Source organism: Otolemur garnettii, unplaced genomic scaffold (genome assembly GCF_000181295.1).
Source record: "Otolemur garnettii isolate 467f Iridium unplaced genomic scaffold, OtoGar3 scaffold00001, whole genome shotgun sequence".
NCBI classification, from domain to species: Eukaryota; Metazoa; Chordata; class Mammalia; order Primates; family Galagidae; genus Otolemur; species Otolemur garnettii.
The window spans coordinates 62,210,252-62,236,336 of NW_003852396.1; the positions used below are offsets into that span (position 1 = coordinate 62,210,252).

Sequence of the window (26,085 nt, forward strand, 5' to 3'; positions counted from 1 at the left end):
TCTGTTCATTTTTGGATGTTATGACATGGAGCCAGAAGCAGAAATGAGAATAACTCCTATTATGTGGGCCGTCACCTTGCATCCCCACAAACACCCTGAGACGTATTGAGTATTATTTTTCTGCACTTCATAAATGGGGAAACTGAGGCTCACAGGAGTTACGTGACTTGCTCAAGGCCATCTAGCTGGTAAATGGCAGACTTGGGTTCAAACCAAGTTCATAAGACTCCAAGTTCTTCACCCTTGGGTGAAGATGGGCGAAGGGGTGTCTGTCTTCTGCGGCTTAAGGATATGGCGAGGTCTTCTCAGAACTGTGAAAATGCAGCAAATAATTCCTTCTGGACATGTCTCTCCTCCGAGGACTCAGAACAATTTTCAATAATCCACCGAGCCAACAGAACGTTATTTCTGTCGCTGCATCAGCATTAAACATTTCCGTGAAAACCCCAAAGTTCTCGATCTCTCATTCTGAGGAGAAATGCCGGTTGCCCCTTTGAAGCTGAAGTATAAAGTGAGCCTCTCATCGTGGCCTCTTTTCTTCCCAGGCCTTGGGAAGGCCAGTGGGAAACCTCCTAAGACTCCAAAATCCAAATGAACCCAGATTCACCATTTTCCTTTAATTGGTGGAGGCCGGTTTGTTTTGTTCAAAGGCTCAGCAGAGCCCGCAGTGTGAACATTGTGGCCCAAGCTGTAGCCCGTTTCACCCCCCTCATTAGGATGCAGGGGGAGGCCCCAGCTTCGTCAACTGGGCCAGAGGAACAAAGGCAACATGGAAATTAGAGCAGGACGATGAATCCCCCACTCTCCACTTCTTCAAAACAAGATTCTGAGCATTTACACAAGCACTTATTTTGTCATTGTGTTCCATACAAAGAAACAGGAAACTTCAGAGGGAAGAAGGGGCCCGGTTTCTTACAAGGTGGCCCGGGGAGGCTGGAGGTTGCTAACAGTGTTGGCAGGAGGTTAGGCTTGGCCTCCAGGCTGAGGAGGAGGACACCCCTTGTGACGGAGGAGGTTGCCCTGGCACAGGGGAAAGTTCTTCCTCCTTGGGAAACAATCTAGGGAGGGTGAGGGTGGCAGCATTTGAGGACTGTCCCATCAGGGACCCTCACACCTTCTTGACCCTGGAACTTGGCCACACTTCACCGTTTCTCATCCTTTACCCACTGTCCCATAAAAGTCTGAACAAGAAATCGCTCCTCAGACTGATGAAATTCCTCTAAAAATAAAGCCATTTCTAGTTTGAGAAAAATAGTTTCTGAAATGTGGATCCCAATTCTTATTTTGAGGACTGGCGTTTCTAAGGAATAGCTCATTTTATGAACCAGCAAAACATTTTTGTGACCTTTTTTTCAATACCTCTCTAAAGCTTAAATATGTATACTCTTTGAACTTGAAGTTTGACATCTGGGCCGTTATCTTACAAAATATCTCTACATGTGAACAAAGAGATACACGTAAGGATATTTGTCACAGTCCTCTTCATAGCAGCAAAAATTTACAAACAATATCCAGTCTGATCTTAAGAGCTTAGATGAATATGTGAGTGTACATTCATCCGTACAAGGGAATACTCAGCTACCATTTTCCAAGTGAGATTTACCAATTTGGACTGACTTGGGAAAAATATCTATAATATGGGTTTCTTCCAAGGTGGCCCAGGGAGGCTGGAGGTTGCTGACAGTGTAGGCAGGAGGCCAGGCTTGGCCTCAAGGTGGAGGATGGAGCCACTGCCCTTATGATGGAGGAGGTCACCCTGGGGCAAGGGAAACAAGCTGGGGAAGGTAAGGCCCAAGGTCACAGCGCTTAAGGACTGTCCCGAGCCGAAGTTGAAAATTTTGTGTATACTTTAATCCACTTTAAGACGGATTTCTTACCCTTGGCACTACTGATGTTTGGGTTGGAGAACCCTTTGTTAGGGGACTGTCCTGTGCATTGAAGGATGTTTAGCAATGTCCCTGGTCTCTACCCACTAGATGCTAGCAGCACTCCCCTCGCACACTTCTACAACAACCAGCTCTGCTTCCAGATATTGCCAGATACCCTCTGTGGGTAAGATGAAGAACCATATCACCCCCAGCTGAGAACCACTATAATGACATAGGCAACTTAGATTTGTAGGCCATAGAAACAAGTCTGGAAGCATATGTACCAGGTTTCCAATAGGAGTTCTAGTGAGAATTGGATTGGCCAGAGAAAACTATTTTTTATTTTACATACCTACTGTTTAATTTTTTTGGATAAGTACTCAAGGTCTGACATTAAGGATCCTTTTCCTGGAATGGCCAGGAATTGGCTGTCATCATATGGTTCTAATATCGTAAAAATGTCTTCCTGTCAATATTTTTTTACCTTCTGGTAAAGAAAAAAAGTCATTGGGGGCCAAATCAGGTGACTAGTGAGGGTGTTCCAATAAAATTATTTATTTACTGGCTAAACCCTCCCTCATAGACAGCGCCATGATAGCTGGTGAGTGTTGTGATGCAAGAACCATGAGTTGTTGGCCAAGATTTTCAGTTAACATTTTCCTACTCATTTCTCTATTGATGTTTACTTGGTCTTCTCAAAGTCAGCCAATGATTTTGACACACAATTTTATGAATTTTTGCAATGTTTTCACCAGTTCTGTTCATTGCTGGCTCCCTGACTTCTGTTCATCAGTGACACTTTCTCTCCTCTCAGAAAAATGTTCAATCCATTTGGGCACTGCCATTTTCTTCATGTTATTATCCCCATAAACTTGGGCTAACATGTCTCTGATCTCACTTCCACTCTTGCTAAGTTTAACAAGAAATTTAATGTTTGTTCATTGCTTTAATTCAAGCTCCAACATACTCAAAATGGCACACAACATGCAACAACAATGAATACCTTTCAGCAAGACACTGCCACATGTTGGCGTGAACACAGCTGTGAGAAACTGATATATTAAGGTTATGGAACCTTACTGAGTTGTTTATACAGTGCTGCAATGTAAGTGCATGGTAGCAAGTTCAGGAACTTAATTGTCAGACCTCATTTATTTCTGTAATTAATTACAGAATACCCCCTACATTGACTACTTCCTTAAGGGACCCAATTTTCATATGCTAAACATGCACCACTTGTAAGATATCAGTACAGTAGGCCTATTTCCTTAAGTTGACCACCTCTGTATATTGATCAGTTTGCTGCAGTACCTTGGGTGCTCAACTTATAGAGGTTTGTTTGTTTGTTTGTTTGTTTTTGAGACAGAGCCTCAAGCTGTCGCCTGGGGTAGAGTGTCGTGGTATCACAGCTCACAGCAACCTCCAACTCCTGGGCTCAAGTGATTCTCCTGCCTCCACCTCCCAAGTAGCTGGGACTATAGGTGCCTGCCACAACACCTGGCTATTTTTTTTTTTTTTTGGTTGCAAATGTCATTGTTGTTTGGCGAGCCCAGACTAAATTCGAACCTGCCAGCTCAGGTGTATGTGGCTGGTGCCTTACCTCTTGAGCCAAGCCATTTATAGAGGTATTATTGTAAACAGAAAATCTATTTCCTATCTATCCTACTCACAAACATAAACATACGGAAAGAAAATAAAGAAAATAGCTTCTGTTAAGAAACTGTCCAAGACTCTTTGCAAGAGAGACACAGATGAGCCTTAGCTAGGAAGTAAAGTCCTTTGAGAGTTCTCAATAATAGGACACGGGTAATCAGAGCTTGTCAATCAATCATCGGGAGTCTCCTCAAGTTGCACAGCAAGAACCATGTCTGAGACATTGTGAACTATGTAGGAAAGGTAGAATTCTGGTCTCAGAATTTGAATTTGATGGGGACCAGTATCTTGCACCCTCTGTTTCAAATCATTCATCTGCAAAGAGGACCATCCACCTTTCTGCAGCAACTTTAAGAGGAGAGGTCAGGGAAACAGCATTTATCAAGTGGTTCCCCCTTACCAGATTTGGTACTAAATAAATAAAAGATAGAATTCTCATTGATTTTGGCTTTGGTGCTTTTATAGCTATTTTTCTAAAAAGCAAGAGTCTAATCCAATTTGAGTATTTCAGAGTTTGGAGAATCCCAGGTGCTTGAGTTTCTTCCTAATTTTGGAAGAATTATCCCGAGGGGGAATTTTCTAGTTAGTATCCTCATGAGGAAAGCAATAAAGTAAATCTGTTTCTTCTTTTTTGCTTTTCTAGCTGACAGGCTGCTCTGGATAAAATAGTTACGGGTTATTCAGAAATTATAAGGTAAACCGCTCTTGCCAAACTTGTGTGATGCAGCCCCCACTGAGTTAGTCGCAACTTATGCCAAATTTCCTAGAAGGAAAAACAAACCTGCATCTTACAGAAAATAAAAATAAAAAACAAAAACCATTTAGTCCCCCCCCATACTGAGGGCAGTAAATGACAAATCACTTATCTGCCACTAATATCTTCACCCTTGGCACTAAGGGGATTATGGATTTTGAACAATATTTTGAAAACTACCAAAGGAGAATTCTCTTGCCCATCCATGCCGGTGTTTTATTAAAGTATTTGAGACAGTTTGTGAATCAATTTATGAATCAGTTCATATGGCTTATTTTATATTCTTTTCTCATTATGTTTTTTTCGTGATGAACAATAACTTATTTTTCTTCCCTGATGTGACCCAGCTTCTTAAAGGCAGTTTGGCTTATTTGGTGATGTTCTCCTTCTTTCCAGCTTTACCTTTGTTTATCAAAGCTCTCATATTATGTCGTCAATTCAAGAAATTAAGCCTTTTTCTCTTTTTTGTTTCTTCCTCTGAATCTGAAGGGGAAAGCTCAGGACTTGCCATTATCAAGAGTCTAGAATCGAACTCTATGAACCAACGATGGAAACAAAGAAAAACAACATTTCTCTGGTCTGACTTGCACACAAAGAGGCAGGCACCCCCATGGAGAACATCATTTTCTAAGCCTCTAGCATCGCCACACTTGAGTCAGCTGTGCCAAGCCAGGGCAAGGATGCTTTTAGTAGAACTCAAGGGCACACTCAGGGCCACGCTATTGAAACCATGGCTTCCCTCTGCATTGTTTGCAAGGAAACACTAATGAAAATTAACTGGGAAAATGTATGGACTTCAGACAGTGCTGGCAGACAAGGCCTCCATAGAGTTAGAGATGACTGTTGCAGATACCATTGGTGCTCTGCCTTCTGGTCCATTCTCACGGCTTGTGGGCCCCTCCCTGCATGTGTGACTCTTTCAAAGAACTGTTCCAGGGTCTGCTGGAACCACATTACCCCTATGCACAGGCATGCACAGGGCTTCTGTCCTCCTATTCCATCAGGGAAGCCCTTAGCAATGACTGACTCACTGCTGCAGGACATGGAAACCCAGCTCCCTTGCCTTAAAGCTGGGGCAAACTCTGAGAAATCATTTGTATTCCAGATATCACTGCTGGACAGTGCAGCTGGGATTCTGCCTGAAATCACACCCTTGCTTGGACCCCTTCCCTTGCCAGGCTGGCTCTCCTGCTTTCCCTGCTGAGCTTCTTACACACATCCTCCTCTCCACATCTGCTTTGGAGAACCCTGCTGGGGACACTATCTGTCCTCCTTTGCTTGCCCCTGAGTTTTGATTCTTCTTGTTCTTACACACATCTCAGTCACTGCTGATAGTTGAAGTTTGTGATACCTGCTTTGGGTCTCAAATTTCTGTTAGAACCCATGACATACATAGGTTCCTGTTACCTGGTACCCTTGGTAAGTAATATCAGGTCATAGTATTTAAGTCCTGTTTGCAAATGGTGCAGAGTAGGCTGGACAGTCCTTGTGCCCCACATGCAGTGACCTGCATGTACTCTTCCCAAGGGTGAAGGATTTGCCCTGTAGATACATGCTTAGACTCAGCAAGTTCTAGTTCATCATCACTGGCAAGAGTCTGACTTTAACATCAAAGAGTCATGTCCTGCCTTTTCAAGAACATGAATTAGAAATTCCTGCCTGCTTTGGAGTGGGTCATTTGCTTGAATTGGCTTCCCCTTGCTTCTGCCCCGTTTGGTTGACCCTAGGTCCCTGAGAGTATTATTGCTCTGATTTTGACCACTGTCTGCAAGAAGTAGAGAAGTTGGGTGATTCAATGGGATAGATAGGGTACAGCCAGGCAGGGTACAGCCAGAAGGAGGGTAGAGTGAAAGGAAAGCTGTGCTAGAGACAGGCAGCTGGGGGATTGCACGGTTGGAAGAATTTTCTTCAGCTATGACTCCTTGGTTGTCCCACCTCCCCAGAAGAGGCATGGAGTTTGTCTGAGCAGGTCAGGATTAGCTCCTTCCGAGAAAGGCCAGGTGACCTTCTGTTCTGCATTTCCACAGCACCTGCTCTTCCCTGTATAAATGTTTGGTTTGTCTGTGACTCCCCTAACCTTGACTTCCATTTATAGGATGTACGTGTAATTTGTCATCAAATTCAGGGCACTTTTGAGCATGAAAGAGGAAGCTATTCATAATTACACTCAGATGAAATACACAGACTGGGACTGTCCCTGGGAAACTGGAGTTCATGGTCACCCTACCCTTCCCCCGCCCTCACTGTAGGGCTTTAAACTGCAATCAACACTATGAAGGGCGCCCTGGAGAGTAACTCTGAAGTCCAGATCTTAGGGTGGACAGGGAGCCAGATTCCGAGCCACAGGCATGTTTACCATGGTGGCTCTCAATCACTGACCAATTCTCAGTCTTTTGGGGGCTCTGAATATTCTTCAAGGCTATTGAAGAGAGGAATTTGTAGCAGGTGAGGGCTAGAAATGGCAATGGGCAAAGCTGGGCAGTTCCAGACAACCTGACTCAGGAGCAAGCCTGCCCTTCTGAGCACCACACAATGGGAGCACCCACACCACATGCCAACTTCACAGACTATCCTAGATGCCAAGAAGCAATAGGCCCGCAGCTCCCAGAGCCCTCTCCATGCCAGCCCCACGGGACCCCTGAACTCCCATGTGGGAGGCATACTCACGATTCTCACACTGCTGCCCGGTGTAGCCTGCCAGGCAGGCACACTTGTAAGATCCAGCTTTGTCAAGGAAGCAAGTGCCATCGTGAAGACAAGGTGACGAGGAACACGCTGAAAGAAAAGGCTTTCCTCAGGCCACCAGCGGATGTCTTCAAGCCCGGCATCTTGGCCGAAGTCTTACTAAAGTCTTTTTGTAATGTTCCTTTAGCTGAATTCATGATAACTACTATTTTTAAAAATTGAACCTAAAACTTAAGTTTATTTTGTAAAACCTGATGTGATCCAAACTCAGAACAAAGAGAATGGGGTGATTTCTTAAGGTGAAGCATTGAGATCATTTTGGTCAGGTTCTGCTTCTTAATATGACAGGAGAAACAGTGAAAGGTAGGCTTAGAATTATTCATTGAGTAAATGACATTTGCCACTGCAATCTAAGACTTTTAATCAGATGGCAAACAGAGGGGAAAGGTACACCTGGGGTGGCTGGCTCTTGGGTGCTCACTGTGTACCAGACTATATTCAGCACTTCATTAGTTCTGTCTCCCAGAGCCTCCCTAATGGAGCAGGATATATAGCTATTCCCTTATCACTGATAAGAAGACTGAGGTCCAGAGAGTGAAAGAACTTGCTCAAGGTCACACAGCTCGATCTGATCTGCCAGAGATCCAAAGCCAATACTCTTAACTATGAGAGGCCCCCTCACGTAAGCACTACAGCCAAACTGCTTGGCCCCTAATCTCCAGCTCTGCCCCCATAGCCTGTGACCTGGGAGAGACTATCCAGCCTCTCTGTGCTCCAGGCAACTTACCTGTATAAGGAAAATAATAATTCTGAAGCTTTTCTGAAATACACATTCCCATTTCTTCCTTTTTTTTTTTCTTCCTGCTTCTGGGAGCCCACCATGCTAGGTCTTCACAAGGCTGAGCAGGGAGAAGGGAGGTCCACCCAAAGTGGACCACGTCTCCACGGCCTTTACCTGTGATCTCCTCAAAAATGGCATGGAAGCCATCGAAATTCTTGGAGCCATCAGAATGGAAAAGGACATGGAGTGAGGAGCCGGTGCTCTGGATGGGAGCCGGACGCTCATTGCCACAGACACGCTTGATAATCGGACCATCGCTGTTGTCTCCATCACGGACCTCAACGTAGTCATACTGGCACATGTAGTCAAACTCCAGGCTCAGCATGACAAACCTGGGGGCAGAGAGGGAGACAGAAGGGAATGTGCCCCGGGCATGTTCAAGGCCAGACGATGAACCGGTCTTGGGAACAGATGATACCGTTGGCCTGATCTGTTAGGAAAGTGGCCCTAGAGCACCAGAGATCAGGTGAATTCCTTGAACAGAGGAGTACAGAAGTATTCTGTGCATACTGTCTGCATGTGTGCACACACGCATGCCCAGGGGGAGGGAGGTGCATGATCCATGCCGAGAATACTCGCTTGTTCTGGTCCCTCTTCCTGAGATACTTTTCCTCCCAATATGGCTGGTTCCTTCCCATCCTCAGACCTCAGCTTCCACATCCTCTAATCTGAAGGAAAACTCTTGCTTTCTTCATAACGTAGACACAAATTTTAATCTCTTATATTTATCGCCTTGACTGTCTTTCTGGCCTGTCTGCTTCCCTAGCCTGCGTGTTCCTTAAGGGCAGTGAGGAACATCTGTCTGGGAACATTTGTCCTGCTCCATCATCGTTTTCACAGCACCCAGCACAGTGCTTGGCACATGACGATGCTAAACCAACATTGTTGGATACATAGTAGATAACTAAATGGTTATGATATGATAATTTTATAGTCGGAGAATAGAAAAAGCTCATATTGTCTTGTAAGACCAAGCAAAGGGAAAAAACTCCTGCACGCTCAGCTGTCTGATGGAAGATCAGAAGGCAATTGTCTTCTGGCTAACAGATTTCTCACCCCAAAGAGTAAAGAAAGTAGCACAAATCGGAATTTCAGGGTCGAAGGAGATAGGATACATCTGTGTTTATCTAAAAGGGATCTTGGGTCTAAAAACATCAGGAGACATCAGATTGGAAATGCAGACGACAACACTAAACCTCCGATTCCAAGAGACAAGAAAAGCAGCCGCCCCAGCCCAGGGCAAGAGAGGAAAGACATTCCTAGATCCCCAAGAGAGTTGTCTGAGTATTAAGTTCATGTCTGTATCTTCTCTCCACACTCTACAGAAGCAGCAGAAATAGACAGAAAGGCTCAGAATTGCCACCTGAAAAGTTGAGACTAGGGTTATTTCTCCCACCTGGGTAAAACCTCCACACGCCGGGATTCCACACTGGAATGTGGTGACAATCAGGGTATTTTAAATGATCTAAAAACTCCTACTAACAAAGAAACCCAATAACTGAGCATAATCATTATTGATAGGCCTTTGCCATGTGTAAGCCCCATGAAATCCACCTTGTGAAATGTGCTCTAATATCTAAGAGGACATCTGGCTTCTCATCCAGAGCCACCACGCACTCACTGTGGGCCCTGAGCAATCAGTTCCTCTCTTGTCCTTGATATCTTTGTCTGAAAAGTGAGGGCAAGCCCACCTCCTAACAGAGACCACAGCTTTATTTGAAGCTGAAATAAGACACTGCAACTGTAATTGCATTCCTGCATACATTTCTTTGTTCATTTACGCAACACATATTTTGGAGGTTGGCTCTGTGCACCAGACACTGTCAACAAGCAGTGACCCAACTAGGCATAGTGCCTGTCCTCACAGAGATGAGTTCTGATTTAGAAGACAGACATAAGCAAAAAGACCAAAACTCAAGGTAGCTTCAGAGAGTGCTCCATGCTATGAATGAAATAAATCAGGGAAGAGACAAAGAATGACTTGGGTTGGGGGAAGGGGAAGTTTCTGACATGTTGTAGTCACATAAAAACTCTGTGAGGATGTGACATCAGGGCAGATATTTGAATGATGCCAGGAAGCCAGCCATGCCAAGGTCCTGGGGCAGGGCAGGCCAGACAGGGGAGTCTGTAAGTGCAAAGGCCCTGGGGCACATGTGAACTCCACATGTTTGAGGAACTGAAGAAAGCCAGGGATGCTGGAAGATGGTAAGGGGAAGATGATCCCTAGATTCTGCATGGTAGGGAATTTGGATTTGATTCCAAACCCAATAGAAACCCACTGGCAGTTTTCGACAAGAGAATAATGATCAGATTTGGGATATTAAAGGCTCACTTTAGTCACTCTGCAGAGAGCTGATGGCAGAGCCGGCAAGAGTGGAAGCCACAACAGAATCCCTATGAGAGACGGAGATGGCTTAAAGTAGAATGGTGGCCGTGGGGACAGAGACATAGAGACACAGATGGATGTGAGATTATTTTACAGGTAAGAAAAGAGATTTTGTGGGGGCCTGGATAAGGTAGGTGATGCACATGGGATGGCGGGGATGACTGCTGAGCTTCTCAGCTGAACACGAAGCATCTGCCGCTGAGAGTTTCCATCGTGATTATCCCCCCTGGGCAGGAGGTCCAGGTTTAACTAGGCCTGTGGTTCTCAACCTTCCTAATGCCATGATGTATCTTCATGGTTACAAAGGGGTCGTGACCCACAGATTGAGAACCGCTGAACTAGGTGGAAAGAAATTCACCATACTCCACACCTCCATGGGGCCCTTGTGGGCAGCAGACATGTTTCTCAATCCTCAATCTCCCACTGTGCTAAGATTGTGGGATTTCCTTTTGCATCCTGGATCTTGGAGAAGCTCTTCAGAGGCCCTGAGGAGACAGTTGGTCTTGGCCCCTGAGCTGCTAAAACATGAACATGAAGCATTTAACAACTACCTTTGGACTCCCTGGCAGACCTGGCCTTGAGTTCATGAGGCAGAATAGTGAACCCCCCTCCCTTGTCCCTTGAACCAGCCTCCCTGTAGGAAAGCCCAGCTAATGAAACTCACTCCCAACCTCAGGTCCTCAAGGGCTGGGGACCCCAGCTACCATGTTGCACTTTGGAAGAGGGGGATTGGGAGGTGAGCTGCTTTGCTGGATCATTTTAATTCATGGCTCTGAATTGCCCCTCTTGGAGGACATAGAGCCATTCATGGAGCCAGTTGGCATGTGGCATCCTGTGGGCCCCATTGATCCACCCAGAAAAAGCCTACTGAAAGCTTGTGCTCTGGAGGATCAGGGATTTTGACCCTCTCCACTCTCACCACTGGTTTAAAATGAAAGAGCTAAGTGGACAATGACCCTAGGGGAGAGTGAGCAGCCCTGGATACCTGGCAAGGAATGAGGGAGGTGATTCCCAGAGGACAGAGGACACATACTAGCGTCCCAGAGCAGCCCTTTTGACACTTAATCATACAGCAAGCGTCCCTCAAGCACCTACAATGTGCCAGGAGCTGCTCCAGGCGTCGGGATGCAATGATGAGTGGTTCTTATGAAACAGGGCTGCCTTGTAGCCTTTTCCAGTAGTTACAGTAAAATGGGGTCTATACTTTGGACTATGGCACAGTTTACACATCTGTGAGGCCCCCAAGGCTCCCTAAGAAGAAACGGCTTATTGTCCACACAGGAGGGAGAAGTGGCTTATTTGTTGCAGGGTATCTGCTGTTTTCTGAGAACAGCCATGACACATATAAACTCCAATCTGAATATAAATATACTCAAAGCAAGAGCCGTGCCCTTTAGTTCTTCACATCCCTTCCTAGAACCCAGCCCAAGATGGGGGCAGCAGGAAGTTTCATTCAAGATTTGTGGATGGCTAGACTGATCTCAGTATTTGGCTCTCGGTATTTTGGTGTCATCCTGGGGTACAACCATCTGAGCCCCACAGCTCTAGAGCAGTGAATGACAAGGGTTTAGCTGACTACAGTTTTAACCAGGCCTAACCCCACAGAATCACTGAGAGGTAAAGAGAATAGCTCCAACGCACATTTTCTGCTTTTAAGAAGAAAGAGCTGCTGGTTGACCTGTGGTCATGAGATCCAGGGCCCTCTACCCCATTACTGTTTCCTGCAACCTCAGGCTCCTTGATTCTGTCTCTAGCCCCTTACCTTAATTGGATGATAAACCCAGGTTTGGCATGAATGGTCCATTCACAGTGAGCGTTTAGTGGGTAGCTCTCCAACAAAATCTGACCCTTTGGTGTTCGCAGAACCTGGCCACATCCTAAGAAGAAAAAGAGAGTTTGGGATGAGACAATTGAGGCCAACAGGAAAGCAGCAGGAGAAGGTCCACACTCCTGAAAGCAGAATGAATAAAGGAAAAGAAGAAGGAAATTGATATTTCTCAAGCAGCTGGCAATGTGCTAGGCAATTTGCATAAATCAGTTCATTTAATCCACCCAACAGCTTGGGAAGGGAAGTGGTATCATCCCAATTTTCCAGCTGGGAAAACAGATAATCAGAAAGCCAAACAAATAACTTGTTTAACTACTAAGGGGCAGAGCAGAGACTCAAGCCTAACTGGGTCAGAATGTCAAGTTCAAGCCGCTTCATCATTCTGCCTCGTTTAAAAGGGTCAGAACGTAGATCCTCCCCACAGCTGTATTCTCTGCAGGACTCCCACCCCCGCCCACAGTCACTCAGGAAATCCATGTGTTAATTTATTCTGTGAGCAATTATGTAATAAATACCTTTTTAATGTATGACATTAGATGGGAGAGAATATTTCCAACCAGTTGGACTGGATTGATAGTTTCAAATTTTTTCTTGCTCCCAACCCCTTTTGTTCAAACGAACTCTTATCAAGACCACCAATAAAAAAGAATAGGGATCAAAGAGGGCCTTCCAGTTGAAGCAGAAGCAGACGCAAGAGCTAAAACCCTCCATCCCAGCCCCACCAAGGCTGCTAAGTTACTGCCACAGAAGCCGTAAGATGTGAAAAGCACTGGACTGTGTATGTAGTCTTTACACTGTGTCATATTTTCTGGTGTTGAAAATAAGCACAGGCATGGAAGATGCACCATATTTTTGAACCCAAGAGTTTGGAGGAAATGTCTTAAAGTGGTTTTCAGAAAAAATTATTTGGGTCATGCAATTATGATATTCTCCAACTGGAGTTGGAAAACTATGATCCCTGGGCCAAATTCAGCCCAATGATCATTTTTGTAAATAAAGTTTTATTGGAATACAATCATACCCATTCTTTTACGTATTGCCTTTAACTAGCGTACTTCTGCACTATCATGGCAGAGTTGAATGGTAGAGGCAAGAGACAGTAGGGCCCATAAAAATGAAAATATTTACTTTGTAGCTATATTTAGACAACATTTATCTACCCCAGTTCTGTACAAAAATCTAGATTAGTATCATAAAATCTGTAAATGCAATTATGTTCAATAACCTTCCCCCCAAACTACTGCTCCATGCAAATGACAGTGGTAATATTTCTTTCTTTTCTCTCTCTGTCTCTCTTTTTTTTTAAGAGATAAGGTCTCACTCACTGCGGCCTTGAACTCTTCGGCTTAAGCAATTTTTCCACCTTTGGAAAAGTTCACCACATTTGACTAATTATTTTATTTTTTTGTAGAAACAGAGTCTCACCATGTTGCTCTGGCTGGTCTCGAACTCCTGACCTCAAGTGATCTTCCCACCTCTGCCTCCCAAAGTGCTGGGATTAGAGGCCTGAGCCATCATGCCCAGCCACAGTAGTGATATTCCCACAATGTTAGGAAAGGAGCCCAAACTCTGCTTTTGACAAGCTGGGAGTTCTGAGTCTTGTTCCTTTTGTGAGAACTACTACTAGCTTGTCCAATTTGTCTCTTCACTCAGATCTTCCTTGTTACTGCCCTGCTTCCCCAGTGGGAAGCATCAGCCTCCCTGGCCAGCTGGCCCCACCACCTCTCTCTGCAATCCCAACCTCCGCTCTGGGCTTCTGGAATCCACCCTTGTCCTTCAACATTCTACTGTCCACTCAGCACCCAAAGCAACCTTTTAAATAAATAAATCTGATCACATTGCCTTCTTGATGCAAGCCCTCCAAAGGCTGTCCACAGTGCAAATACCTTCCTGTGACACTCATGACCCTGCCTCATGGGCTGTCTTGACTTGAGTACCACTCATCTGCCTGCCCTCACTGCTCCAGACATACAAGCCCCCTTCCCTGCCCAGCTCCAGGCCTTGCACTTTCTGCCCTCTAAACGTAGAAGGTCCTTCTTCCTCCACGTCTTTTCCCTTTAACAACAAAGCTTACCTGCCACTTCTTCAATGAGTCTTCCTTGGCCATCCAGCTAAAATAGGCCCTCCCAACTCTGCAGTCACTGCCATTACTGTTTCGTTTCCTTCCTAGCATGCATCCCTACTGGGGATTATCTGATTACTCCCTTTAACAGAGCCAGAGCTTGCCTAGCTTGTGCCCCCAGAATGCTCTCCGCCATGTACCAGGTGCTCAGGAAATATTTGTTGGGTGAATGAGTGATGATAATTGTTATAGGCCAGGCACCGACTAAAAGCTTTACAAGTATTTTGTTGTTTAAGCCTCATAAGAACTCTAAGAGGACAAAATTCGTTTTCCCATTTCCCAGATGCAGAACATTAAGGATGGAGGAATAAAGTGACTTCCCCAAGCTCAGAGGTTAGGAAGTCAGAAGACTCTAGATCAGGGCCCTAATTGTCAAGCAGTGATTCAGGGTCCAATTGCCTCTAGGCTTGAGACTTAGCTCCACCTATCTTCACTAGGCGTGTGACCCTGGGCAAGTTATTTCCTCCCTCAGAACCTCAGTAAACCTGAGTCAAACGTGACACCTACTTTATGTGGTTTGATGAACCTTAAGTCAGATAATGCATGGAAAATTCTTAGCAGAAAAATCAGTACATATCAGCCACTGGTATTAGATGGCAGAGCAGAGATTTGAACTTGAATCTGTCTGGTGCCAATGCTGGGTCTTGGCCAGTTCATTCAACTATTTTAGGGGCATCCTGCCCCAGCCCTCTCCCACTCCACACTCCATTTTGAAATAGCAGAAGTTTTCCACCCCTGGAAGAGAGACATTGAAACTTTGCCCACTCCCCATGTCTTGAAACAAACGCTGCTTCTTCCTGCACACCTCACACTACGCATCGCCCCCATCTGCCCATCTGCTGCCGGGCTGCGGAAGTAATATGCGGGTGTGAGAGACAAAAAAAGAAGCCTTCCTGCTCAGCCTCCACCCCTTGGAGACTGGCAGCTTCTCAACCTGCAAGGTGTTAAATCCCAGCTCTCTCAGCAAACTCCTGCTGGGGACCCCTGTCGGAACCTGCAGCAAATGCTGCCAGCCTGCTTCTAGGCTCTTCCCTCCTTATGGAGGCTGGAAGCAGACGGCCATGCCTCTGGGCCCCTCCCCAAGTCCCAGAGGAGGCAGAGCCTGCCAGACCCCATTCAGATCTCCTTGGCAAATCCATTCAGGCTTTGGCCAGCTCCTGGATCTCATGTAGCCTCTGCAGGACTCAATGTCCCCATCCTCACCCAGGTACCGGTCCTTGGCCATGTGAAATGCCAGGCAACTTGTTCCTGCCGGACTGGGGGCTGTCCTTCAGAAGTAACTGGGAGTCCAAATGCATCCAACATCCTTGTTTCTCTTAATGGGGCTCCTTCTCACTCTGAAGGAGAGGGCAGAATTGGCCCCAAGATGAGGAATGACTTCCAAACAAGCAGAGACAAAGAGACTGCATCTTGGAAATGTGCTTAGAAGAAGGAATATTAGACAGAGAGCAGGTGGAGGGGGCCGCACCCCTCTCACATCAAGGGATCCTTCAATTCCTTCCACTCCTGACTCTACGTGGGAAGCGGCGGGCCTGGGTGCAGGGTCAGACTGACTGCACCTCTCTGTCCAGGGCAGAACAGTGAACACAGCTGAATGTCCCTGCCAAGGAAGTGCCACTGGCCAAACTAGCAGGTGGCCCTGAATTTTAAAAACCAGAGCAGGCAAAGAGCCTGAAAGATGTGCTCAGATTTTCTAATGCTGCTGCTGCGGGAGAGGCAGGTGAGTGTGAGTGTGTGTGTGTGTGTGTGTGTGTGCGTGCATGTGTGTGTGTGTGTGTTTGTGCATAGGGGAACCCCCCAGTGACGATGGACCGTGTGCTGGACTGTCAAATCCTGGGCTCATCTTCCACCCTTCTCCATTGTTACAGGCCCAAACAGGAGAGGTAGCTGGGTACACTCTGCTTCTTCAGAGTCAAAAGGAAATCTTTATTCGATTCCAAACCAGTCAGAGAGCGAGAAGGTTCCCAATAAAAATGAACCCCCTTCGCATGCAGACAAAAGTCTTCTTATAGCTGGCGTTTGGGGTGAGGGAGGGGATGGCAGGACAGAGACACACCACATGCTGCACACTTCTGAGAAGTGGTCAGGTTTTGTTTTTCTTTCGTCTTTCCTCTTAGCAAGAAAAGGACTTTAAAATACCATTCAGACTGAGAGAGGCATTTGCACGTTCTTTCTTCCATCAAAGAGGACTCAGGAGGCAGGTCCCCCCAATCTGCAGAGCCAGCCTGGGTCCAAATCACAGTTTGGCCATTTACCGGGCTGGGTGACCCTAAGCGAGTTCACTCTATTTTCTGAGCCAAGGTTTTTCATCTGGAAAATGAGAATAATAGTGGTACCTACCACCACGTGTTTTTCTTATTTGTATGAGGATTAATTGAGATATTGTATATAAAGCCCTTAGCACGGAACTTGGTACATCAAAATGCTTGATAAGTGGCAACCAAGGTTGTTACTTTCCTTGAGTCTTATCTGGGTAGATCTGAGATATCATTTGGGGACAGGAATCACAGGGATGGTTCAGGTTTGAACCCCAGCTCCAGGGTTCATCACTGCCTAGAACCCCAAAGCCATCAGGCCCAGAAGCGCAGATGATGGCGGCAGAGCCAGCACCTGGATGACAGCAAGGGAGCTGTCCCCTGTCCCTAGCCAGACCCTGGAAGGAAGCTTGCATCTTCCACGTGGTTTGGCTCCTCTAGACAGGGCCTCTAGCACCTGTCACATTAGGAGGTGATTTCATGGGGAAGATAAGAGGTCAAGCTCTTGGGCCTGGCTTCTGGATTTGCATCTCAGCCCTGCCATCTACAGAGCTGTATGACAGCAGGAAATTTACTTACACCACCAGACCTTAATGTCCTCACCTATCAAATGGTGATGAGGGCTGCAACAGGATTGAATGAGTCAGCACAGGAAGGCACTTTGAACAATGGCTGGTTCATAGTCAACGCTGACTGATGCCTTTTATCAGGGGTCCAGGAGTGACTCCAGGTTCATCCTGTGATTGCACCTAAAACCCAAATCAAACTCGCTCTTTATAATGATTGTGTATCGACCTGTTTGCCTTGGGACACGGTTCTGTGAGAGCAAGGACAGCTTCTGCCTTGTTTATACCCTTATGTGCGTTATCAGTACTCAACTCCAGCAATCGTTAACTGAATGAGTGACTACATTAAATTGATCAATTTCAACTTACTCCTGTTCAGTCAACCCATTTGTCAAGCCCCTTCCCTCTTTCTGTACCAAACGGCTTATCCATTCACTGAAAAATAAAGTAGTTATCCAGAAAGAATAGCATCTATCACTTTGTTGTAGAAATTCTTTCCTCCCCAAAGTTCCTCATTCAGACTGAGATAGCCCTGCCAATCCAACGCAAGAGACAGGGCGTGCCCAGGGTAGCACAAAGAATTTAGATTGCTAGCTACCTTCCATCACTTTTCCCTATGCTTTAGTTGGGTTTTTTCTTCTAACCCGTCTGTAAGCATTCTCAGATCCTCTTAGATTGTGATCAACAGGCTGTTAATTCCCTCCAGTGAATTTTCATCTTATTTCAGACGAGGTATTTTTTAGTTCTAGGATCCCCATTCGGTTCCTTTTAACACTTCCCAAATATCTCCAGAAATGTCTCTTCATCTCCACCTCCCACCAACTTTCTGTACTTCCAAGACCACAAAACAGGGAAATTGTAAGCCTATGAGACTTTGAGACAAGTTTTCTGAAGCTGCAAGGCTACAATATCCCCATTCCTGCTTTGTAGCTTAATTTCAGCCTCTGCTTGCTCAGCAAAATTTCATTTAAGAGACAGCTTGGTGGAGAGGATTGCCTTTGCTTTGGGCTCTTCTCTTTACTGAAGTCTGACAGGCCAGCTCACAGAGTCAAAAGCGTGGCTGGCTTCTCCTCCTTCTCTGGTGCCCTGCTCCCAACTTCAACAGCTGGCCCCAAGTATGAAGCATCTTAGAGTCTTATTCACCTAGGAAGAACTCAACCTTCTGGATGTTAGATTTATTTCAAATCATTTTGAAATAGTGATTTTATTTTCTTTATCTAGTGATTTATACTGTTTGAGGAAGAGGAGAGGTCTTTTATGCCCTTTTAGACCCTCAACAGAAGCTGAGCTATGATTGATAAGTTCTTTGACAGCATGAAATCTTCTGCAAAGATTCAAACATTAATTCCCTGCAGTCTAAGAACTTTAGCACATAAAATATAAAATAGTATTCACCATACAACACTTGTCCAGGGAGGACGACCTCCTTGTGCTCAGTGTATTTTCATTTGCCCTGTAGGGAATTCTCTTTTTTTATCTTTCCTAACTGGCCTTATGTTGATTTCTTTCCCTATCCCCAAAATGGCAACAAACCAATAAGCAAAGAGAGCTCATTTCACACATGGCTCTGGTTTAGCAATAAGACTGGCACCCACTATTTATTGAGCACTTACTGTGTATCAGACTCGATAGTAAGGAATTTAAACATAATACTTCATTTAACCCTTATAAAAACTCCCTGAGGGTCAGTATTAGTATTTTCATTTTGTAAATGAGAAAAGTAAGATTTACAATGATAAGGATATTTGCCCAGAGTCGCAAAAGGAATAGTGATTCAAATCCAGGTCTTCCTGGGCCCAACCCCAGGCAACTAACCACCAACTGATACCACCGCCAGTGGAATTCAAATGAGCATTGTAATTTTCCTGGAAGTGTCAAGACACAAAAGCCTAGAGCAAGATTGAGCCCCCATTTTCAATGACTCCACTCCAGGTGATTCCACACCTCCCCAAGAGGATACTGCCATCAGTCAATGTAAACCATTCCCCCTTAAACTTGCTCTTAATTATTCCTGGTTATGGCTCTGGTAGCAGCCTACACAAATCCTCCTCCTCTCGGGTATTCCTGCCCTATAAACATTCGGGGCCCTGGCTACGGCAGCTTCCTCTGTTCCTCTGCCTCTGTCCAAAATATTACTAAGAAGATAAATGTATTAAGAGCCTATAATCTCTCCCTATAAATCCTCTCTCATCTGGGTTGCTTTTCTAACCTTCTTAGGCCCCCAATATCCTTCAGAGACTGGAAGGTTGGGATCCCTGCAATGCTGGCTGAAAGTGCAGCATTTTGGTTGACTCCTGGCCCCCACTGGTGGCTGAGGAATTCAGCCTGATGGCCACATTAAGTCAACACCACTCCAGAGGTTAGCAGCGGGAGTCAGCAGAGTGGTTCGACTTAAGAACTCAACTTTTGAGTTTAAGAAACTCTAAGAAGAAGCCTTGGTTTTCACTGTGTGTATCAGCATCTCTAAGAGCCAGATCACAGTATCTAAATACCATTCCCCACTAACGGAAGCCAGGATTCATGGAGAAATAGCTGGTCCTAGGCCCTGGGCATAGGACATCAAGGTGAACTTGAAACATTAGAGGGGAGAAAGCAAAGGAAGTACTAAAAAAAATGTAGGCCCGGTTTGAATGGCAAAACTGGGACAATGTAAGCATCAAAAAAAAAAAAAAATTATGATAGCATCATAAAACATGGTGGGGGGCTAAAATTCATGACTTCATAAAGAAGAAAAAGAAAGACAGATGTTAGAAAATAATAATGGGTGAATCCAGGTAAGGAGTATTTGGGTGAATACTATTCTTTCAACTCTCCATAGATTTGAAATTTTTCACATTAAAAAGTAGGGAAAGGAAGAAAATAAAGCTCAGCTCCTTTTGTGTGGGGGGTAATAAAGTGTCACTAGCTCCTACCCTGGATTTTTAATAATCTCAAAAATTCTGAGTTTATTACACCAATCTTTCTGGACAGGAAGATGTGAATGAGTTCTCTCCTGGGCTTAATAGCCTCAGGCCCTTCACCAGTTTTCATGGATAATATAATCTATCAATTGTTATAAATGAATCGATCATGTAATAAATTTTAACACTGTCATAGTTAGGTTATTACCATTACAAACATTGTCAAGGACAGTGAGCAAACAAATGTGTTACTGCATGTATTCAGTACCTAATGCTCTATATGTCAAATATAAAACAGCTTCAATCCTCCTGGCACTTGCCTGCTGCTTGTCCTCTCTTCTTAGGCCCCATATAGTAGTCTGGGGAATGTGCCAGGGCTCAACAGACATCTGGGCCGGAAGTCCTCCTGTAGGATAACACAGCCTGAAAGGATCGCTTGCGCGCCACCTAGTGGGCGAATGCTCACACTGCCCCAGCCATGAACAGGCCACCCCGTAACCACAGGCAGGCAGCTGGTGCCCAGTATCACATAGGCATTCAACACATAGTAAGGTGAATTAATTTTTCCTATGAATTCCCTTTGCATTTATTTGGTGCCAATATGAGATGTGGGTGATAATAATGTAATAACATCATGTTGACATCCTCAAGCCCTTTTTCCATAGGTGGATTGTTAATTCATTGAGGGCTACGTTGGGGACTAGCCCAGTGCTACATAAGCCCCGTCAGGGATGAGGGCTGTAGGAACATACCTCGTGTAGAACAAGCCTGTCAGAACAAGCATAATGGAATTGAGCAAGCACAACCAAACCAACACAGAATCAGATAGGAATCTGACCATTAGTCTGTTTGTTTATTTCATAGTATTGACCACACTCTAATTTTCTTTGTATTTATATTTTTTCTGGGGCAAGGGGGAGCAAAATTGCAAGCTCCAAGATGTCAGGGACTATTTCTGTTTTGCTGATTATTGTATGTCAGCCCTGGGGGCATCCATTCAAGAAATATTACCTGAATGGATGTGTAGATTAATGAATGAAGGTATTAGTTCTCTGCTTTGCTTGACTGGTTGCCCTGAGTCAGTTCTGCTACCCTTAAGAAAGCCTTAATCCTACACATGGATACCCTCAGCAGCCCAACCAATTAGACTCCACGTACAGCTGACTTGTACTCTGAGGTTCAACCCCAGACTCAACCAACAAGTACTATTCGGAAAGGGACACATATGGGATTTCCCTGGGCAGCTGCCATCATTCTGTCATATCCCCATTTGCTTTTTAACCTCCTACATGCAAATACTCTTCCTCCTTCTCACCACTATCCCCTATTAAAACCCATTGACTCACATGGAGTGACTGGAGGACTGTTTAAGAAATATTTGTAAACCCTTCTCACTTTGCAGGGGGGGTTTGGCTTTTTCTTTTGTCCGGGGCTGGGTTTGAACCCGCCACCTCCAGCATATGGGGCAGGCGCCCTACTCCTTTGAGCCACAGGCGCTGCCCAACCCTTCCCACTTTGAATGGCGTATACCTCCCTACTCTCTCCCTACTCTAGTGATCTGGAGATTAACTATGTGACTTCTTTGGCTAATGGAATGTGAGTGGATGTGATACAAGCAGAGGCCATGAACGCACCTGTAACAACAAGGCGTGGCCTTTTGTGCTTCTACCACCCATCCTTGGAAGATCATGCCCCAGATGGCTGCTGCTTCCTCTGCCTGAGCCCTGCAGCTTAGAACAAAACCCAGGCCAGCCCAGCTGAAAATGGTTGAACTCATGATGACCCAAGGACCCAAGATAAAGAAAAATAAACACTTGTCTCTTTGAGAGTGCTTGTTACACATCAAAAACTAACTGATATATGTAAGCACATTATCCTCATCACAACCCTGAAAGCTTCATCCTAAGAATTGTACTCTGAGTATAACATCCCCTCTACTCACACATTCCATTACTTTATTATCACTAAGTCTGCTTTCCTACTCCAATCCCTATTCTCTCCCTACCAGGTTCTTTCTGGTTTCACATCCTTCTCAATTGGGACCTTGGTCAGTCATGTCTTAGCCAACTCTTGGGTTTTGGTTTTACTCACCTCTGCTGCCGTGCTTTTGGAGATCATCTCTCAACTGACTGTGTCACCCATGCAGGAGCTCCAGCTTCAGCTGGGTCCTCGGTCTTGCTTAGATGTGCTTTAACTTACCACCAGCTGGTGCTTTTCTTGTTCCTCAGGAGGCTGCCCCAAACCTTGGGTACTCTCAAGCACGACTTCCACTTCCACCCTCCTCTCAACAGAGATCCCACTTTCTACTTCCCAGAGAAAATAGGGCTATTGGAGGGAACTTACCAGGAGGAGGAAGGCTAGGACTGTGATTAAGAACAAAAACATGTGGTCTGGAATCACCCTGGGCTTTACCACTAAAAGCTATTCCACATGTCTGGGCCTCCGTTTTATCATCTACAAAATGGGAGTTCGTATTTCACAGGGTTATTTCACAGGGCAATTGTACAGATAAACTAAAACATTGTACATAAAGTGGTCTGGACAGTTCCTACTATATAACAAATGGATATATGTGACTTATAAGTACTTCTTTCCCACCTACCTTAACCTACAACAGAAGAAACTCCCTCTCCTTGACCTATCACCTGTGTACTTCAGCTCACTCCCACTCGACTTCTTCAATTATTTTCACTTTCATATATTCAGCCTTTACTTCTGCTGACACGTCCCTAACAGCGGCTTGCAGCCTTGTACAAGTCTTTCCTGTCTTAATCTATATTTTTCCACAACTGTATTTATTCACATAAACTCTCATCTTAGGTTTCCCCTCCCCTGCCTGATTAAGCTAATTTAAAATTTTGTCTCCATTTACTCCCTCTTTGAATTTTTCTTTATGTAAAATTGCTACCACGGAAGGACACTAGTCACCCACTAGCTGTCAAATAACAGAATCTTCTCTACTGTCCTTATCCCACTTGACCTTGCTGACTTATTTTGAACCACTCCAGCCCCAACCTTCAGAACCCTCCTGGTTCTCCTCCAACCCCTCACACTATTCTTTCTCATCTCCTTCCCTGTCTTCTCCTATTATCCGTGTGTTTGTTCTTCCCTCTGCCCTTGGTGGAGCTCCGTTCATCCCATGCTTCAGTCTGTGACCCCCATAAAGTAATCTCAAGTCTCCAAAGTTCTCTTGAGCTCTAGAGGCCTATTTCCAACTGCCTACAGGTTCTCTTATGAATGTCCAAATCCCAGCATATATCTCAAGGTATGGAACTCACCCTTTTTTCTCCCACCAACTCTCTTCTCTTTCATTATGTATTATTCTCTTAACAGCATCAACTTCGACAGAGTAGATCAAAGTAGGAACTGGAAAGGCCAACTCTTTTTTTTTTTTTCTTGGCCAGGGCTGGGTTTGAACTTACCACCTCCGGCATATGGGGTCAGCACCCTGCTCCTTGAGCCACAGGTACCACCCACATGGGCAACTCTTGAAATTCCTCCCCCCTTAGTGTATCAGTAAGTCCTATCACTTCTTCCTTTGACCTGAATCAATGAAATCACTCTCCTAACTGCTGTCTTTGAATGTCATCTTGACTTCACTCCAATGTGTCCTCCATATACTGCTGGGGTTATCTGTCAAATGCTTCTCCCCTGATTGAACTATCCAGTTCACACCATCATCACCTCACAATAAACTCTGAGTCCTGGCACACTGCACCTTTCACATTCAGAGTGTTACCACTTGCCACCCTCTAATACCATCACCTTGTTCTAATCACACCTGACGGTCACATGCTTCCATGGACATACCCTGCATCTTCACACCCTGACCATTCTATTCCTTCTGTCCAGAGTATGTTGCTGTTTTGCCCACATGGGAGCAAAGGCACAGTTCAACCATCACCTCCTGTCTGAAACTTTCACTCTTCCCGAGTTCCTGTGATAACCATTTTCTTATCTAGTTCAAAGAGCACTTTGAACCCTATTTGCACTTTGGTCCATACCCTATTTTGACGCTCTTCCTTGGCTTCCTGCAGCATTGGAATAACAACGTAATTCCTTACCTAACTTACCTACCTACGAGGTCATGCATGACCACAACCCCAGCCTTCCCCATTCATGCACACAGCAAAGTACCCTTCCATATGACCCCAAACAGGAAAAAACCCAGAGTGCTCTCATATAATCTAAAGGTCAATGTGGAGCCTAATGCAGTGTACTACAACTAATTATGTCTATCTTAAACTATCAGAAAAGTAGTTTTGTTTCTGGACCACCTGCCAACGTGGCAATGAAGACACATATGGAATACTGATGTACCAAGTGTGTTAACTGGCGTTTACTATTGCCAGACAGACCACTATGTGCTTCACACACGTTATCTCATCTAATCCTCAAGTCAGCCTTATGAGGTCAGCAGCCTTATTCCCAGACTTTATGACTTGGCCAAGGTCATGCTGGTAGTGACAGGTAAAACCATTATTTAAACCTAAGTCTGTGTCATTCCAGAGCTTGTATTCTGATCATCGTGTGATATGATTTTCACAGGAAAGCAGCCAAAGAAAGATCAGGGTTAACTCTTGCATCTAACCTACCTGGAACATAATACCAAGTACTAAATTAGATTTTACTAGAGACCACCTAAAACAGCATTGAAGCTTTAAATCTGCTACTGAGACCAGCACTTCAAAACTTTTCTGTATTCTGGATAATTTAACTCCCAGCTTCACCCTGAAGTGCCAACAAACCTCTTGCCCTCTGGGTATAGTTGAGTTTCTCAGCTGTAGACCATACATGTCATCCTTAGCCCCAGAGCCTCCAAACTGGTGGTATTTCACTACAAATTGGATCAGGCAAAGTTTACCAATAACGCTCCATCCTCCATCTCTGTAAACTGGAAATATCATTCAAAGCAGTGAAATTAGATGGTAAGACCATTACGTTTCTGATTCAAATGGGAAACATATGAAATAAGCTTAATGAAATAATACCTTTTTATACATTGCTCCAGATACAGACTCTCAGAGGGATATTCATCAATCAGGGCACTGCAGAGGGGAATCTTGACTGAGTGCAAGGTTAGATTTCCATTCCCTTGGCAAGGAATTATTGGAACCCACAAGAGACCTTTAATAAAGATTAAGTAATTCTTTGAAATCAAGTAGACGCCAGAAAGAATCCCTTTCCTGGGACAAATGGCATGCTAGAAGCTTGCTGTGGATTCCAGGAATTTAACTCAGGATTCAAGAAATTTACCAACAGAAATTCATAAGTAAAATGCACTACAGACAACATTTCTGAAGGCTATTCACAGCTTGCCGACCAGTGCGACCACATACCAGCTCTGAGGTGGACACAAGGCCTGCTGTATGCAGAGTGCCTTGGCTTCCCTTAGAGAGGGGAGATTGAAGAGCAGGTATAAACCTCCTGAGGCCAACAATTCAAACCAGTGTCCACACTCCACACCACCAGATGGAAACACATCTTTGTTTTTATAGTCTTACCCAGAAAGCCCTCTGGCCACAGGCTTCCCAGAACTCAGATTCCAACAAGAGAAATTTTAGCACCTTATAAGCCAAAACTTTACAACAGCGTGGGCTAGAGAGGGGGCTGGTTCAAGGTCTACTTACGCATGCAGTCTCCTCCATACCAGCCCGCTCGGCATTCTGCACAGTAGAACCCCTTCACGTAGAAGTCGTCCAGAGTACCCCCCCACGAACCGTTTCGGCAGCTCTTGCAGTTTTCAAAGATTGTACAACCTGAAACATTCCCAAGAAAAGGAGCGTTAGGCTAACCATTTGCAGGCTCTGGTTGGCTGCATGAGGGAGAACTCGTACCTTCTCAGGGGACCCTGTCTCAACTAAGGGCATCTGGACCCAGAAAGGGGTCCAGATGAGAAAAACTGCTCATCTCAAGGCAAGTGATAGAATCACCAGAATGCAGGCTGGGAGTTTAGGGGGGGTGGTCTGAAACCCCTTCCCAGTTAGTGGCTGATGTTTTAAAATAACAAGAAATAGCCTATAGGAAAGGGCAGAATCTATCAATAGAGTGTATTTTTTTCATGACATAAACACATTACATGTTTATTGTGGAATATTTAGAAACTTCAGATTAGGCTCGGTGCCTGTGGCTCAAGCGGCTAAGGCGCCAGCCACATACACCTAAGGTGGCGGGTTCGAATTCCCAGCCCGGGCCTGCCAAACAACAATGATGGCTGCAACCAAAAA

General features: G+C 45.1%; 1 protein-coding gene across 1 annotated transcript in view; it reads right to left on the minus strand.

Annotated features, from left to right (window-relative positions):
* PAMR1 (peptidase domain containing associated with muscle regeneration 1) overlaps positions 1–26,085 on the minus strand; it is a 73,093-nt gene that overhangs the window by 22,998 nt on the left and 24,010 nt on the right. Inside the window, exons 3-6 of the mRNA XM_012803992.2 lie at positions 25,489–25,617; positions 11,950–12,064; positions 7,916–8,133; positions 6,943–7,050 (exon numbers count right to left, since the gene is read on the minus strand). Coding sequence (XP_012659446.2) covers positions 6,943–7,050; positions 7,916–8,133; positions 11,950–12,064; positions 25,489–25,617 — 570 coding nt within the window. The remainder of the gene's footprint in view (positions 1–6,942; positions 7,051–7,915; positions 8,134–11,949; positions 12,065–25,488; positions 25,618–26,085) is intronic.